The 17,897-nt window shown below is 42.1% G+C and overlaps 1 protein-coding gene across 1 annotated transcript in view; it reads left to right on the forward strand.

The window, feature by feature from the left end:
• SHBG (sex hormone binding globulin) overlaps positions 1–17,309 on the forward strand; it is a gene marked incomplete at its 5' end in the record, with an annotated part of 43,283 nt that extends 25,974 nt beyond the window's left edge. The window contains 4 exons of the mRNA XM_082249322.1: positions 7,256–7,421; positions 11,184–11,326; positions 13,930–14,155; positions 17,172–17,309. Of these exons, the coding sequence (XP_082105448.1) occupies positions 7,256–7,421; positions 11,184–11,326; positions 13,930–14,155; positions 17,172–17,302 (666 nt within the window). The 3' untranslated portion in view covers positions 17,303–17,309. The remainder of the gene's footprint in view (positions 1–7,255; positions 7,422–11,183; positions 11,327–13,929; positions 14,156–17,171) is intronic.
• Between the last annotated feature and the right edge of the window lie 588 nt (positions 17,310–17,897).

Here is a 17,897-nt window from a genome sequence, read left to right on the forward strand (position 1 = left end):
AGGGGGGTTTACTGTACACACATCTGTGGCTACCCTATGTTTAGCTTTCTAAATAAGCTATTCAATGTTTTTCTAAAATAGGACTATTCCATATGTCAGAGCATGTATAAAATGATGCTATGTTTGTTCTGAGTGTATAAGGCCTCATGCACACTGGGTGTTTTTGCCCCGGAACATTGAACTCTGGTGTTTAAATGTATGTGAAAGGCACAGACGCACCATCCAACCGCACTGCCAACAGCCTGTAAAACTCTGAGAGGCCGATAGCGGCTGTGGCTGGATAGTGCACAGAGTAGTACAAACGTTTAGGGCAGTATGCGCCCAGAGGCACATGCCTGGAACGCAAGCAGTCTACGCTCCAGGCATTTGTCCGAGGCTGCATACTGCCCTAAATATTAGTACTGCTCAGGGCACTGTCCAGCTGCAGCAGCCATCAGCCTCTCATAGTGTATAGTAGTGATGGCGAACCTTGGCACCCTAGATGTTTTGGAACTACATGTCCCATGATGCTCAACCATACTGCAGAGTGCATGAGCATCATGGGAAATGTAGTTCCAAAACATCTGGAATGCCAAGGTTCGCCATCACTGATGTATAGGTTGCTGGCAGCAGGGCTGGATGGTGCACCTGTGCCTTCCACTGGCACCTAAACGCCAGAGTCTCATGCACCAGGGCTACATGCCCAGTATGCATGAGGTCTAAAGTGTATGTAGCACCCTCCTAGGTAGGTGCTAGAGAGTGAGTATAGTTTTTGGCTCTGTCTGCCTATCAGAGGAGCAGAAGGTAAATTCTATATTGCACTCTTCTTAACAGGGAGCAGGATCTGTGAGTTAGTTCTGCTCAGTTGCCCAGTGTGTGATTCATATGGTCTGAGGGAGTGTCCCCACTGTGCCCAATGGGGAGGCACATTGGACAGTGGAGGAAACCTGGTGTAACGTTCATGCGTTTTTGTTAGTGGATGGATTTACAGCTGCAGAATTATTACACTCAGTAGCCTTGTAGAGATTCTGTTGAACAACATATCCAACTCTCAGGACTTCATCACCGTGCACAGCCTGTTATGCAATATACATATACTCAATCAGATGTTTAATGGAGGGATAGAATATATGAGAATGTATAGATGAGAGACAGGCAATTGTATGGTGAACACTAAGAGTAGTATTAGGAGAGTTGCAGGTGATGGTAAGCAGATAGGTTCTGATGTCAAGTATAGTGCAGATGGTGAGAGGACACAGATGGAGTATACTTAGACAGAGTAACCTAGTGCAAAGATAGTTGAAGGTAGTCCCAAGAGCTAACTGTCTATGCAGATGATAGTAGATAGATAGATACAGATAGTCCTGGTATTTGCAGTAGATGACAGTAAATAGATAGATACAGATAGTCCTGGTAATTGCAGTAGATGACAGTAGGAGATTGGTTAGTAAGAACCCCCTGTGGGGTACTTATCACTTAGATAGGTTAGTAGTAACAGTGTCCTTAGAGAGAGGTGATCCCGTAGCGAGATACGGATCAGCAGCGAGGTTCCGGCTTCAGTTCAGCAAAGGGAAATGTCAGCAGCTCCGACTTCACAGGAGAAGGTGCGGTGAACATGTGGTTTGAACGAGCAATGAGTGAGAGAAAGCCGGCGATTGAAATAGCCGCTCATAGCGGCGCTCGGCAATGATGTCATCCGGTCTTAAAGGTGTATGCGTCTCTTGGATAACAAGATGGGACGCAATTTAGTAAGAGAGAAATAGGGAACAAGGGTACCAGAGGTACCAGAACATTACAGTACCCCCCCCCCCCTTAAGGCCGGCTCCGGAAGGCCTCTAGAACTGGTTTTTCTGGATATTTCGAGTGGAAATTGCGAATCAGTCTAGGGGCATGTATATTGGAGGTATCCAGCCAGGTGTCATCTTGGGGCCCATAGTTTTTCCATCGTACAAGATACTGGAGTCTTCTTCTATGGAAACGGGAATCCAAAATTTCTTTTATCTCAAATTCTTCTCCACCTTCCACTTGTACAGGAGGTGGAGGTGAGATAGTAGGCCTTATTCCTTGGTTAGGAACATGGGGCTTCAGTAGCGACACATGGAAGATGGGATGTATTTTGAGGTCCGTTGGTAATGTGAGTTGTACTGCAGCTTTTCCAATAAGCTTCTCTATTGGGAAAGGTCCCAGAAATAGAGGTCCAAGTTTTTTACTAGGGATTTTCAATCTCAGATTTTTTGTAGAAAGCCAAACAAGATCCCCAATGGCATATTGGGGAGAGGGTTTCCTACGGAGGTCGTAGTACTTCTTTTGTTGGCTATGAGCATGGGATATGGTATTGTTGAGTAATCCCAGAGAATCCTTTATCTGGGCAAGATAATCAGATGCCACTGGATTACTTGATGGCAAGATACGTGGAGGAAGGAGTGTGGGATGAAACCCATAATTTAGGTAAAATGGACTTTGTTTAGTAGTGCTATGAGTCGCGTTGTTATAGGCGAATTCCGCTAGCGGGAGGAGATCTGCCCAATCGTCCTGTAGATACGAAGTATAGCAACGCAGATACTGTTCAATGCACTGGTTAACTCTCTCTGTCTGTCCGTTGGTCTGAGGGTGGTAGGGAGAGGTAAGTTTACGCTCTATTCGTAGTATCTGACATAGAGCTAGCCAAAACTTTGAGATGAATTGTGAACCACGGTCAGACAGCAGTGTTTTTGGAATACCATGTAACTTAAAGACATGTTTCACAAGCAATTCCGCTGTTTGTTTGGATGAAGGTAGTTTTCGGATAGGAGTGAAATGTGCCATCTTGGTCAGATGGTCCACTGACACCAAGATGGTGTTGAATCCTTTGGAAGGTGGTAGTTCCACTATGAAGTCTAAGGATACCACTTCCCACGGAACCTGGGGTATCGGTAAACTACAAAGTAACCCCGATGGTTTCGTGTTGTCAATTTTAGACCTTGCACAGATATCACAAGATGAAACAAACTTTTTTACAGTTGTCTTCATGTCTGGCCACCAAAACTGCCTAGTAAGTAGATTGAAAGTTTTAGTCATACCCATATGTCCTGCCATAGGTACATCATGCGACAATTCCAAGATCTTGGTTCGCATAGTAGGGGGTATGTATAATTTATCGTTGTAGTAGAGGAAGCCTTCTGCGTCAGTAGTTAGTTGTGGTGGAGGTGAGTCCAGTCCTATGCTGTGCAAAATCTCTTCCTTCAGGGAGCGAATGACACCGATAATACGTTCAAGTGGTATTATAGGAACTGAGGGAACCTCGGTACAATCCTTCTCGGTTAGTCATGAAAATGCATCCGCTTTTTTATTTTTGTCTGCGGGCGTGTAAGTCACTAAAAAATTAAATCTCAGAAAGAATAACGACCACCGTACCTGTCGGTGGGAAAGAGTTCTATTAGTCTGAAGGTATTGAAGGTTTTTGTGATCAGTATATATCAGGATTGGCAATTGAGTGCCCTCGAGTAGATGTCGCCAATTCTCTAACGCCAGTTTTATGGCTAGTAACTCCTTCTCACCTACTGGGTAGTTCACCTCGGGGCTGCTTAATGATTTTGAGAAGAAAGCAACTGGGTGAAGAGGTGAGGTGTTTGTTGGTCGTTGTGAGAGAACTGCTCCTACTGCCATATTTGACGCATCTACCTCCAAGATGTATTGAAGGGATGGGTCTGGATGGCATAGTATGGGGGCAGTAGTAAAGCTTGATTTCAGCAGACAGAATGCTCCATTTGCTTCTGTTGACCAATTAAAAGGTTTCTTCGTGCTTGTGAGTTGTGTGAGAGGTTTCACAATCGCAGAGAAGTTCTTAATGAATTTCCTATAGTAGTTAGAGAATCCTAGGAACCTTTGTAATGCTTTGCGAGTGGTTGGCACAGGCCAATCCAGAATGCAGGATATTTTGCTCATGTCCATTTTGATTCCAGTTTTAGATATAATATATCCTAGGAATAGTACTTCCTCTTTATGAAACAAACATTTTTTTGATTTAACGTATAAGTTATGTGCAAGTAGCCTTGACAACACAAGTCTCACATGTTTTATGTGCTCAGGTAAGGAATGAGAATAGATAAGTATATCGTCCAAATATACTACGACACAAACATCAAGCAAGTCTCTGAATATCTCATTTATAAACCGTTGGAAGGCTGCGGGAGCATTACATAGCCCAAATGGCATTACAAGGTACTCAAACAGTCCGTATCTGGTTCTGAATGCCGTCTTCCATTCATCCCCTTTACGGATTCGAATTAAATTGTATGCCCCTTTTAGGTCCAATTTTGAAAAGAAAGAAGCTCCACGCACCTGTTCGATAAGTTCAGGAATAAGAGGTAAAGGATAACGATCCTTTATTGTAATGGCATTTAATTGTCTGAAATCAATGATAGGCCTAAGGCTAGAATCCTTATTACGGACAAAGAAGAGTCCAGCAGCAGTGGAGGAAGTAGAAGGTCGGATGAATCCTTTTGTCAAGTTCTCATCCAGATACTCCTTAAGATGAGAGAGTTCATCCTGCGAGAGAGGATAAACATGTCCGAAAGGCAACTTGCTATTAGGGAGTAGATCGATACAACAATCATAGTCCCTATGGGGAGGTAGCATTTGAGCGTTTCTCTCAAGGAAAACCTCAGATAAATCCTGATAACACTAGGGTATAATGTCATCCGGCACTACAGACAGTATCCTATCATATGTGGGGAGATTACACGTCGTTTCACAATAGTGAGAAGAGAAGGTTAGCGTTCTTGTTTTCCAATCGAGGATTGGTTGATGTATGTGTAACCAGGGAAGTCCCAAAATGATTGGAAAATGTGGTGAAGTTAATACATCAAAGGTGGTGGTCTCCACATGAGACTCGTCAGCAGTTACAAGGAGTGCCTGTCTCTGACTGGTGATAGGACCAGAGGATAAAGGGGTACCGTTAATAAAACTAACGGAGACAGGTTTGGGTTTAGAAACAATAGGTATTTTATTAAGGGAGACAAAACAAATGTCAATGTAGTTTCCACAAGATCCTGTGTCGATCATAGCCTTGGTGGTGATCCTAGTTTGGTCCCACTGCAATGTTAAATGAACAAAAAGTTAAGGATTAGAAAAGGAAGTTGTGAGTCCCCCTAGCAAGACATTTGAACACTCACCCTCTTTCCTGCGGACAAGGGGACAGCCGCTTATCAAATGATTCGGGGATGCGCAGTACATGCAAAGATGTTCGGTTTTCCTCCTGGCACGTTCAGAAAGGGTCAGAGGTGGGCGTATCATTCCTACTTCCATAGGAGTAGGGTCAGCAGGCAACATCCGAGAAGGACTGGAAAATGGTGAGCCCATCTTCTCAGCCTTTCTTTCTCGTAGTCGTCTGTCAATATTGATACTGGTCTGTATCAGTCCCTCTAGAGTGCCAAGTAAATCCGCTCGGGCGAGCTCGTCTTTAACGGCCTCAGATAGGCCGAGTCTAAACTGCGTTCTCAAAGATGTGTTGTTCCACCCTGAATCAGGGGACCATCTTTTAAAATTTGCCACGAAATCTTCAACAGGTCTCCTTCCTTGTTTTAAGGCCCGTAATTGGGTATCAGCGGTACTCTGCTTATTGGGGTCTTCATATAAACTAGCGAGTTGTGCTAGAAATAAAGGGTAAGAATTAAGGAGTGGATCATCCTTTTCAAAGAGAGCGTCTGCCCAGGCCCGGGGGTTCACCCGTTAAATAGGAGATGACGGTACCAACCTTAATTTGGTCAGTGGTGTAGGTTAGAGGTTTTAACAAAAAAAGCAAACGACATGCGTTTTTAAATTCACAAAATTTGCTCCGATCACCAGAAAACACTAGAGGAGGGTTTATCTTAGGCTCACGGGGCTGAGCAGCAGAAAGCTGTGTGAGATGGCCAACCTGCTGTCTCAAGGTCTGATTTTCGTTTTGTACCTCTGTGAGCGCAAGGATCAATGCATCTACTTGCTGTTTTAATTGTAGTACATGAGTGGGTAATTCTGCTGAATCCATATTTTTTTTTAAAGGCTCGTTCAATCTGTAACGTTCATGCGTTTTTGTTAGTGGATGGATTTACAGCTGCAGAATTATTACACTCAGTAGCCTTGTAGAGATTCTGTTGAACAACATATCCAACTCTCAGGACTTCATCATCGTGCACAGCCTGTTATGCAATATACATATACTCAATCAGATGTTTAATGGAGGGATAGAATATATGAGAATGTATAGATGAGAGACAGGCAATTGTATGGTGAACACTAAGAGTAGTATTAGGAGAGTTGCAGGTGATGGTAAGCAGATAGGTTCTGATGTCAAGTATAGTGCAGATGGTGAGAGGACACAGATGGAGTATACTTAGACAGAGTAACCTAGTGCAAAGATAGTTGAAGGTAGTCCCAAGAGCTAACTGTCTATGCAGATGATAGTAGATAGATAGATACAGATAGTCCTGGTATTTGCAGTAGATGACAGTAAATAGATAGATACAGATAGTCCTGGTAATTGCAGTAGATGACAGTAGGAGATTGGTTAGTAAGAATCCCCTGTGGGGTACTTATCACTTAGATAGGTTAGTAGTAACAGTGTCCTTAGAGAGAGGTGATCCCGTAGCGAGATACGGATCAGCAGCGAGGTTCCGGCTTCAGTTCAGCAAAGGGAAATGTCAACAGCTCCGCTCGGCAATGATGTCATCCGGTCTTAAAGGTGTATGCGTCTCTTGGATAACAAGATGGGATGCAATTTAGTAAGAGAGAAATAGGGAACAAGGGTACCAGAGGTACCAGAACATTACACCTGGCCAATGAGGACACAGGCTTTTGAAACAGTCCCAGAGATTGGCACAGACGGCTGTCTCGGTGCATTGTGAGGTGGGGTATAAAAAGCCAGGGGCACAGGTGCACGAGGTCTTTGGCAGGAAGCAGAGTCCCAGAAGGAGGGTGGTGGCTGCCTCCTCTTCTGAAGCAGTTGATGCGTGGCCACAGGTAGTCGGCCTGGTGAGCCAGAGGTGTGTAGCTGAGCCCAGAGGTTCAGGAGAGCTGACTGGAGGAGTCGAGGCACTGCGAGAATCTTGAAAACAGTATCATGTGTACAGCGGATCTTGCCTAAGGGTCTGCCCAGGAAGGGGACCAGTCCAGAGTAGTGTAGTCAGTGGACGGGTGTCAGCTGGAAGAAAGGGAGTACTAGGTGAGTGCCCTGAGGAGAAATGGGGCATGCGTGTGAAAAACAGTCATACTTTCTGCTCTTCAGCAAGTGTCAGTGATGTGAACTGTATTCTCTTAGTTGAATCCTGCTCTAGATGCGTGTATGAGGAACTGGGCCTGGGTGAAAAAGAGCACAAAAGCTCTAGATGATGCAATGGATACAGATGAGAACCGGCGGTGCTTTGAAAATGAGGAGAGAGGCACTTTCTTCCCTGCACATGGATATGCCATCTTCAAGCCTACCTGTAAGTCATATTTTATCTACAGTGTTTCTAAACATTGACCTTCAACGGTACAAGTTTTCATAACTTTGGGATAGCAGCACAATTTTGCTGATTACTACAAATTTTTTTAATTGTTTTTTAAGAAGAGTACAAAAACAGAGCCAATGGGTATACCCTGGCTCAAAAGAGAAAAACAACCAGAAACAAAACATATAAAACTTCTATCAAAACCCAACAAAACACACAGCCATGGCTGCTGCTACGAAAGTACTGAGTGCTTACTACATCAGGAGAAGGCAGTAATAATGATTACTACAAATTTGAGGGCCCGGCCATATTTGTACAATTTTTGGAACATCAGCTTGTTGTGGAAATAAGTCTTTAACCACTTGCCGACCGCCGCACGACTATTTACGTCGGCGGTCAGCCCCCCACAGGCAAAGCGATGTAGTACTACGTCGCTAGCCTGTGAGGGTCTAGGGAGCGAGCACGCGTCACGGTCACGGACCCCCCCCCCCGCGCGTGTGACCGGCGGACCCGATGTCCACCGGTCACTCGCGATTGTTGGGGGGAGAGGGAGAAAGGCAGGCGGCTAATGTAAACAAGCCGCCTGTCATTCTCCCCTGTGTAGGAATAGTGATCATACGGTTCTACTATGTAGGACCGTTGATCACTGTTCCTACACCTCAAGCCACAGCCAATCACAGTTAGAATCACGCCCCTAGAGACAAACATAACCCCTCCCTCTCAAAAAAAGTTAACCCCTTCACTGCCAGTGTAATTTTACAGTAACAGTGCATATTTATAGCACTGATTACTGTAGTAATGTCACTGGTAACTCCAAAAGTGTCAAAAATGTCAGTCAAGGGTCCGATCTGTCTGCCGCAATGTCGCAGTACCGCAAAAAAAATCGCAGATCACCGCCATTACGCGTTAAAAAAAAAACAACAAAAATGACAAAAATCTTTCCCTTTGTTAGTAAACGCGATAACTTTTGCGCAAACCAATCAAAATACGCTTTTTGCGATTTTTTTTACCAAACATATGTAGCATAAAACAAATTTGCCAAAAATGTTAAAAAATTTTGATTTTTACATTTTTTTTGGGGAATTTCATATAAAAAATGTGAAAAATATTGTTATTTTTGCAAAATTTACGCACTTTTTTGTTTATAGCGCATGATCAAAAAATCGCACAGGTGATCAAATACCACCAAAAGAAAGCTCTGTTTGTGGGAAAAAAGGACGTCAAATTCGTTTAGGTACATCGTCGCACGACCGCGAAATTGTCCGTTAAAGTCACGCAGTGCCGAATCGCAAAATAGGCCCTGGTCAGGAAGGGGGTAAAATCTTCTGGGGCTTAAGTGGTTAAAGCGCATCCAAGAGCCAAAAAATGCATCTGACTTTTTGCTTTCAGTGCACTGCAAGGCAATATATTTTTTATTACAGTGTGCTGGGGAGTGGGTATATTTCTTCTGTTGTTTACATGAGTTGTGATGTCATAGAAAATCGATGGAAACATACAACAACCTGCATACAACTGTCTGGTGAAAAGCATTGTCAGCAGGGTAAAATGTAGGAGTAAATCTCTCAACTGGAGCTCCAGGTAGCAGTAAATGCTGCCAGAAGCACTTTGCCTTCAAGTAAATTTTAGTGCATGGTAATGTGTCAACATAGTGTGAATGGGTCTTATGCCATTTTTTAATTTAAAGTCAACTCTTAATGGATGTATTTTTTTTAGGACAGATAGGATTTTGTAGGTACAGTAAGAGTCAGTTCACACTAAGGCCACACGACTCTGTACTACTTCGGGGGCGACTTGTGCATTGACATGCACCACGACTTCGGAGCGACTTGCAGGGACTTCACACAATGGAAGTCTATGCAAGTCGCTCCGAGGTCGCCCCGAAGTAGTACAGGACCCTTTTTCTAAGTCGGAGCGACTTGTGTCGCTCCTATTAGAACGGGTCCTGTAGCGGTCAATGGACCGCGACTTGTCAGGCTGACAAGTCGCCTGACAAGTCGCGCTAGTGTGGACCGGGTCTAGGTCGGATTCATATACAGTAAAACCATGGATTGCGAGTAACTTGGTCTGCGAGTGTTTTACAAGACGAGCAAAATTTGTTTGGAAATTTTAACTTGATAAATCATTGAGGTCTTCCAATACGAGTAGAGTCATGTCCTATTTTAGTCAACGAGAGCTGTCTTAATTAGCACTACTGAAGTTTCCTGTACTGCTCCAAGGCGACTTCTATCGGAGGTTTTGTGAAAAAAAACAAAAAAAAACGCTTATGCTCAAAAAGCTCAACGGAGCTCCAAGAAGCTTGAAGAAGCTCAATAAAAATGTGCACAAGAGCACAAAATAATACAAGATTCTTCAAGCTTAAAATAAAAGCTCAAATGCCTGTAAAAACAGCTTTTTTTTTTAGCTGCAGTGTGCATGAGCCCTAATTCAGCTCCTCATCTGAATTGATGCGATTTTGATCCAAAATCACAGGAAGATTACCCAGACATTCCCTGAAGTTGCCTCGAAGTCACTACAATCAAACTATAATCTTTTTAAATGGACTGTAGACTGAAGGACTTATAAATAAATGGCTGTGGAACGAATCATCTGTGTTTTCTATTATTTCTTATGAGGAAATTCACTTTGATATATAAATGCTTTGGATTACAAGCACGTTTCCGGAACAAATTATGCTCACAATCCAAGGTTTTATTGTATTTCTATTTCTAATTCGGAATGGAAAGAAAAAATTAGAAAAAACAATTCCAGTTATTTTTTAATGCTATCCCAGATATTTACCCTAAACATATTCAATAATGCCTTGTGACTACAATGATAGCTCAAATGTACAGTTTAAGAAAAAAAAAAATGATGGAATGGTAAAGCTTAAAGTTTACATTTTAGTTTAGAATAATTTTTTTATTGCAATTTAAACATTTTAATTATTACATTTTTATTGACACATTTAGATTGATGTTTGAAATTCATGGATTAAATGTAACTGTCAACCACAAAATCCATGAGCGGAGGTACCTCTATATTAAGCAATAGGTCACTAGGATTAGGAGGACAACTTTGCCTACACCTTCAAAAAATAGATCAGAATAGAGTAGACCATTCCCATATTTCTATTCTTATACCATCAATTAAGCCTGATTTAAAGTTTAACTGAAAGGCAAAACTTTTTTTTGTTTTGGATCGAGTGGAGAGGGATAAGAACACCTGTCAGATTTATATTGCTGGCTCTGTCCCCATTAGGGAAATTAACCATCTCTATTTGTCGTGTTTACCACTATCACCAACAGTGAAAGAAAATCCCATGTCCTCGGTTTTCCCCAGGACAGGAATTAAGGGGAAATCATCCAATAGGGACACCAGGGATCCCATCACTTTAGAGGGATTTCCTTTCATGTCCTGTTGTGGATATGTGACATTCAGTAATAGAAAATCTCCCCAAAGTGACACAGATGGCAAAACAAAACCTGACAGGGGTTATACCCCTCCCTTACTCTTATAAAATAAAAAAGGCTGTGACTTTAGTTTTAGATTAAGAAATATATAAAAACCATTACAACTGGATACCAAAATTATTTAAATTTAAAGATGCTTATATATGTATTTATATCAATAAATGTATTTTTTGTTTTTAATCAAACATGTTCGATGAAGGCTAAGTGGCTTGTCTTCTGTTCTTTAAATTTCTATGTCTAATCTGATGTATTTCTTCTGTCTTTCTGCTAAATTGTTCTGTAATCATTTCTTCTGGGTCCCTCATAGCATTCCCATTACATACACATGGACCCTGGCATCTATCGATTCAACTGTCATTCCGAGTCTTAGAGGATGGTGGGCTCCTCTTGGCCTTATATGGTGCAGGCAACACCTCAGCATTGAGCATAACCTTGGATGGCCAGAAACAGGTATACACAACACTAACCTGTTGCAACTGGGCTGACTACAAAAACTGGGTAATAGAACAGAAAGAGAAAATGTTGTTAAAGAGGTTGTAAACCCATATATATATATATATATATTTTTTTTGTAACCTGAAAGAGAAACACATAATGAGCTAGTATGCATCGCATACTAGCTCATTATGAAATACTTACCTTAGAACGAGCCCCCGCCGTGCCAACAGCTTACCTGTATGACGGGTGACATGTCCAGTCGCCCGTCTTCCGGGATCGCGGCATCCGGCCATCTGATTGGCCGCAGCCGCGGTGACGTCACTCCCGCACACGGGAGCCAACGGTCACGGCACGGGACTCTGAAGGAACGGCACCAGCGGCCGTTCCTTCAGAGCGCATGCGCCAGTGACATCACTGGCTGCATGTAAGGTAAATATCTCCTAAACGGTACATGTTTAGGAGATATTTACAGTACCTATAGGTAAGCCTTATCATAGGATCACCTATAGGTACAAGTGTCAGAGGAGGGTTTACTTCCTCTTTAAATACAGAAAATAGTCAGAAAATGTCTGTAGAACGCTGTAGAAATTAACTAGAAATCTGGAAACTTTCACTACCTGGCTTATATTAACTGCTTTCCGACCGCCCACCACACATGTACCACGCTCGCTCTGGGGAGTCTAGGGGGCGAGAGCACGCCGCCGGCAGCGCGCTCCCACCCCACTCATCAGCGGGGAAGCAGATGCAGCGGGCATTCGGCTCCGATTGCCGCCTGACACCCGCGATCATTCCCCGCTGAGAGAGAAGGACGGTCGGCTGTTGTAAACACAGCCGACCATCCTTCTCCCTGGGATGATCACAGAGCTCATGTGACCCTGCTATATAGGATCACGTCTCTATGATCATTTCAGAAGCCACGCCCTACTACAGTTATAATCACTCCCCTAGGCTCACATTTAGCCCCTTGATCACCAACAGGGTTAACCCCGTCCCTGCCAATGGCATTATTACAGTAACAGTGCATATTTTTCAGCACTGATTACTGTAGTAATGTCACTGGTACCCCCAAAAGTGTCAAAAATGTCAGTTAGGGGTCTGATCTTTCCGCTGCAATGTCGCAGTCCCGCAAAAAATCGCAGATCGCCGCCATTACTGGTAAAAGAATAAAAACCCAATACAAATGACATAAATCTTTCCTGTAGTTAGTAGACGCGATAACTTTTGTGCAAACCAATCAAAATACGCTTATTGCGATTTTTTTTTACCAAAAATATGTATCAGAAAACAAGTTGGCCTAAAATGTTAAAAAATTTTGATTTTTACATTTTTTTTTTGGGAATGTCATATAGCAGAATGTGAAAAATATTGTTTTCTTTTCAAAATTGTCGCTCTTTTTTTGTTTAGCGCAAAAAAAAAAAAATCGCACAGGTGGTCAAATACCACCAAAAGAAAGCTCCATTTGTGGGAAAAAAGGACATAACTAACTCGCACGACTAACTTGCAATTGTCCATTAACCACTTTACCACCAGAGGATTTTGCTGTCTTACGTCCAGGCCACTTTTTGCGATTCGGCGCTGTGCGACTTTAACTGACAATTGCGCGGTCGTGCGACGCTATACCCAAACAAAATTTATGTCCTTTTTTTCCCACAAACAGAGCTTTCTTTTGGTGGTATTTGATCACCTGTGTGATTTTTAGTTTTTACGCTATAAACAAAAAAAGAGCGTTTATTTTGAAAAAATAACAATATTTTTAACATTTTTTTATATGAAATGAAATTTTTGGCCGATTTGTTTTCTGCTACCTATGTTTGGTAAAAAAAATCACAATAAGTGTATTTTGATTGGTTTGCGCAAAAGTTATTGCGTTTACTAACTAAGGGAAAGATTTCTGTCATTTTTGGTGTTTTTTTTTTTTAATGAGTAATGGCGGCGATCTGCGATTTTTTTTGCGGGACTGCAACATTGCGGCGGACAGATTGGACCGTTGACTGACATTTTTGACACTTTTGGGGGTACCAGTGACATTACTGCAGTAATCAGTGCTATAAATGTGCACTGTTACTGTAAAAATGACACTGGCAGGGAAGGGGTTAATTTTATTGGAGAGGGAGGGGTTAATGTATGCCTGGTGCTTACTAACGTTTGTGGGGGGAGGTGACTGAGTGACACAGGGACAGATCGCAGGTTCAGCTATGCTGAACCCTGCAATCTGTCACTGTTTGTCACTTAGGAGATCCGCCCGCTCTGTTTACACAAGCGGGCGGATCTCCAAAGTAGATTCCCCGACGATCGGGGAAGAGCAGCTGAGATCGCCGCCGCTCCTCCCCTGGCCCGACTCCCGCTGTGACTGAAAACAGTGGGAGCGCGCCTACAGGGGGAGGAGTCCAGCCACGTAGGTCTACGTCTCTGGACGGAATTGAGCCACTTTGCCGCAGTACAGTCCCAGTGACTGGTCGGCAAGTGGTTAAAGTAACGCAGTGCTGAATCGCAAAATAGGGCCTGGTCCTGAAGGGAGAAAGGGGGGAAAATCTTATGGGGCTGAAGGGGATAATTTACCAGAGTATTAAATATTTATTTTCTGCCTGCTTTTAATGACCCTTGTTCATCCTCAGGTACTAGAAGCTTCTCTACTGGACAAACTAGCTAATTCCGTGACATTCCCACCTGGTATTTGCCTCAAAGATTGGCACACTGTGGATGTTAAGATACAGGCAAATCAGCTTGTGCTGAAAACAGAGGAAGCAACATCCTCTATGGACATACCGCCTGCTGATTTCAAAGCTTTGGAAGATACATGGATGGATCCTAATGCATACATTTCTGTTGGTGGCATGCCAGGTAAATGATGACCCTCATCTGCCTAGATATTTTACGTCTGGGTTCTCTATGAGCTTCCATTCCCATTTTCTATGGGGCAGTGGTATGAATATAATTATATGGGTCGTTTGATTTAAATAAATCTTGGCAATTCTACTCATGACAGCCTCCTTATAAGCATCAGCAGCTATATCATTCCTATTTTGCATGCATCACTCTTTTGAATAAATATTGTCCCTTAACATATTTAGTAAGGTTCAAAAGGTATCAGTGCATCTAAATAGGTTGCTATACAGTAAACCCCCGCTCCATCGCTGTTCAGTTTTTGCGGTCCCGGTATATTGCGTTTTTTTTTTGTAATGTTATTTTACTATATAAATCATTAAAAATGAAATATTTTTGTGTTTTTCATAGCTCTTGCTATGTCTCTTAGTATCTTTTATGTGTTTAAATGAGTTTCTATTGTTTTAAAAGTGTGTTTAAAGACCTTAAAATGCTTTTACACGTACAGTGACAGTAAAAAAAACATGCCTACAATGCATTTTAATAGGGTTTTTCTATTTCGCGGATTTTCACGTTTCGCGGCTGGGTTCGGAACGTAACCCCCGCAATGGAGGGGGGTTTACTGTGTCAGGTTTTACCAGCAAAAGTGTTTTTACTAATAGCATCATATTACACACTCCTGGTATTTTACTGCACTTTTTGGTAGCAAAATGGAAGAAGCGTGGTGCAGGGGCCCATTTTCTGGAATAGTCTTGCTTTTGCGCTACTTCCAGTACAGCTGAAAATGCTACTTATTAATTTTAGCATATTTCGGGGCATGTCAAGCTTTACATACTCTATACATTTAGTATAATATTTGCTGCATGAAAAGGACATTAAAGTTAAACCCCAAAACAATAATGTAACATCATAGCTTACCAGTTCTTAGATGTGTTGGCTGCATTGTTTTTTCTTCTTTCCTTTTAGGCATTTTCCCTTTATTTTTACCTGGTGATCCTGCCAGGAACCGAACATCCTGTGTAGGTTAACAATGCTCACTCAACACTGCTCATCTACTCTCCTGGATACAGTATGGTGTCATCCTAGGATTACACCTCTTCCTCTTCTCCTCATTTCCATTACATAGGGAGGAAGAGGATTTTTGTAGTTCATAGAAGATAGCTGGGAAAGCTGATAACATTGTTTGAGATTTTATGTCAGTACATAAGAAAACAAATGCAGCTATCACATCTAAGGGCTGGTAATCTGCAATTTGTCTCATTTTCATTCTTGGGTTTAGGGCTGTCGTGTCTGTTGAAAACTGCAAAAGACTGCACACGAATTTTGTCGGCCAACAACAGCCGACTGCAGAAATGATGTCATGTGATGGTTAACTTTCCTTGTCTTTTTTCTTTTCTGAGCATGCCCAGTCTTGCAAATCTGCTGTCTGTCGGCCGAAATCTGGCGAACAATCGGCCGTTCTGGTGTCGGCCTACAAAAATTTTAATGCTTGCACGACAGATTCTGTTCGGCCGAAAGTGCGCTGTCGGCTGTCGGAAGCATCATACTAACAAGCCTACAATCAGCCGATCGGTCGTCGGCCGAATCTTTACGGCCGACAATCGGTACGTGTGTACGGGCCTTTAGGAAGACTTTGTTAAAGACATTTTTTTTTCCAAAAAATACATTTTTTACAGGCAAGTTGTGGGAGTTGTTGGACCTTACACAATGTCTACTTCTCTGTGGACTAAACAATGGCGATTGCTATTTATGGCAATATAATTTTGAAATTATACCAACTGAAAATGTTTTTTTTTTTTTTCACATCATATAGAATAAGGGAGGGCTATTACCCCTGTTGGTCATTATTTTTCCCATCTGTGTCCTATAGTAGAGACTTCCCTTCACTTCCTGTCCCATAGCCAAAACAGAAAGCCGGAGAAAAAAAAACTAAAAATTCAAGGAATCGCAGGGTATTACAGGGACACTAGTGTCCCCATTGAAAGATTTTTCTTGTTCTGGTGGTGACTGAGAATTTGGGATTTCTTTTCATTTTCACATGGTAAACAGAATATATATAATGTATTTCCCTAACAGGGACAGACAGCAATAAAAACCTGAAAGCAGTTCTAATCCCTCTTCACTCTATCAAAAATTAAAAAAAACATTTTGGCTATACAGTAGTTTTACTTTAAATCAGTGATGTCCAGCCTCCGGGCTCCAGGCTGCCCAAGAGAGATAAGCATGAGATCCAGGCACGTCTGGGTGGGTGACGTGCCCTGCATGGCAGCCGCAGCCACCACGGACAATCCAGGCACAGGAATGTCTGGAGGGATGCTGTGTTTGGCATAGCACCAATGGCAGCGAATGCACAGACCCCCCTGGTAAGTAAGTGCCACATGACAAAATCTAGGGGGAGGGGTTGCGGTGGACTGCACCCCTTCCAGATTTCAGTTGCGCCCCCACCTACAACCCCCTCCGCCACCTCCCAACACAGGACATAGTTAAAATCCAATCATTAACTTGTGATCTGCCTGACTTTGTCTGCTAATCAGCTATCTTTAACCTGGGTACAAACCCTCATTTTATTTTTGTTCAACCCAGCAGACTGAACAAAAAAAACAGACAGATTGCTGTACTTACACAAGCGATGTCAGTGCCCCTGCACCAGAACACACTGATCAGTGCTCGCAGCTGGTCAGATGCTGGTTTTCCAGCATGTCTGTTAGACAGAAGCTGGTTGTGAAGGCTGGCTTCTGACAGAAAAGCAGCTGTATACACTGACCGAATGTCAGTCATATTCCATATTCAAATTGTGTGTACCCAGCTTATTGTTGTGTATTTTATGTGTGGCCCAAGACTATTCCTCTTCTTCCAGAGTGGTCCAGGAAGCTTAAAAGGTTACCCCTGCTTTTGTTTTGGGTGTTGTGAAACCTTTATAAGAGACCGGTCTTATCGCTGAAACATCCCATCATTTTTTTCTATCCAATGTTATAGTTTGACTTATCTATTTCTACTATTTTCTATGATTTGTAATTTCCCATGTCTTTTTCAGAACATTCAGAACAAGGAAACCTTTTTTCGTGGTGTATGAAGATCAGTCTGCAAGGAACGGCTATAGACCTGGACACAGCCCAGTACAAGCACCCTTATGTCCGCAGTCACAGTTGTCCTGCAGCAATATAATTAGGACCAAAAACACGATGCTGGGTCCCCAACATATTGATTTTTAAAATCTTTTATAAAAGATTGCTGTATGTTTTTTATTTTTTTTTATATCTCAAAAGCTTTAAAACGATTTGTTTCCTTAAGTCACGCATTTTTTAAAGTTGTCCTTATGGTAAAACAAAGTATGAATAGTTCAAGTTTCCCAGTGGGGATCTGAAAACTACTATATTAGCTGATTTATTTGTGGTGAGCCTTGTGCTTGTTCAAGAATAATGGTCCTTCCGATTGCCATTGGCTCACACAGATAGGTCAATGCCTTTTCTGTCTTATATTGGTTAATATTGTGCTTAATTCTTAGTAAATTGTTGTTCGCAAAAAATTGATGCTTTCATTATAAAAAAAAGTGCACAACACGTTGTATCATTGTTAGTTAATAGCTGCTTAAATATAAATATTATACTATGTAATAATTTGTATTAGTAATAACAGAGTATAGAGCTAATCTTAAAATACTCAATGGTTTCTAGCTCTTGGAATGATATTCTATATTCAAATCTGTAAAGTTTGAACAGCATTAAAATATATCAGAGAGATGGAAGCTGAATGTTAACAT

This window comes from Pelophylax lessonae (genome assembly GCF_965119305.1).
Source record: "Pelophylax lessonae genome assembly, chromosome: 3".
NCBI classification, from domain to species: Eukaryota; Metazoa; Chordata; class Amphibia; order Anura; family Ranidae; genus Pelophylax; species Pelophylax lessonae.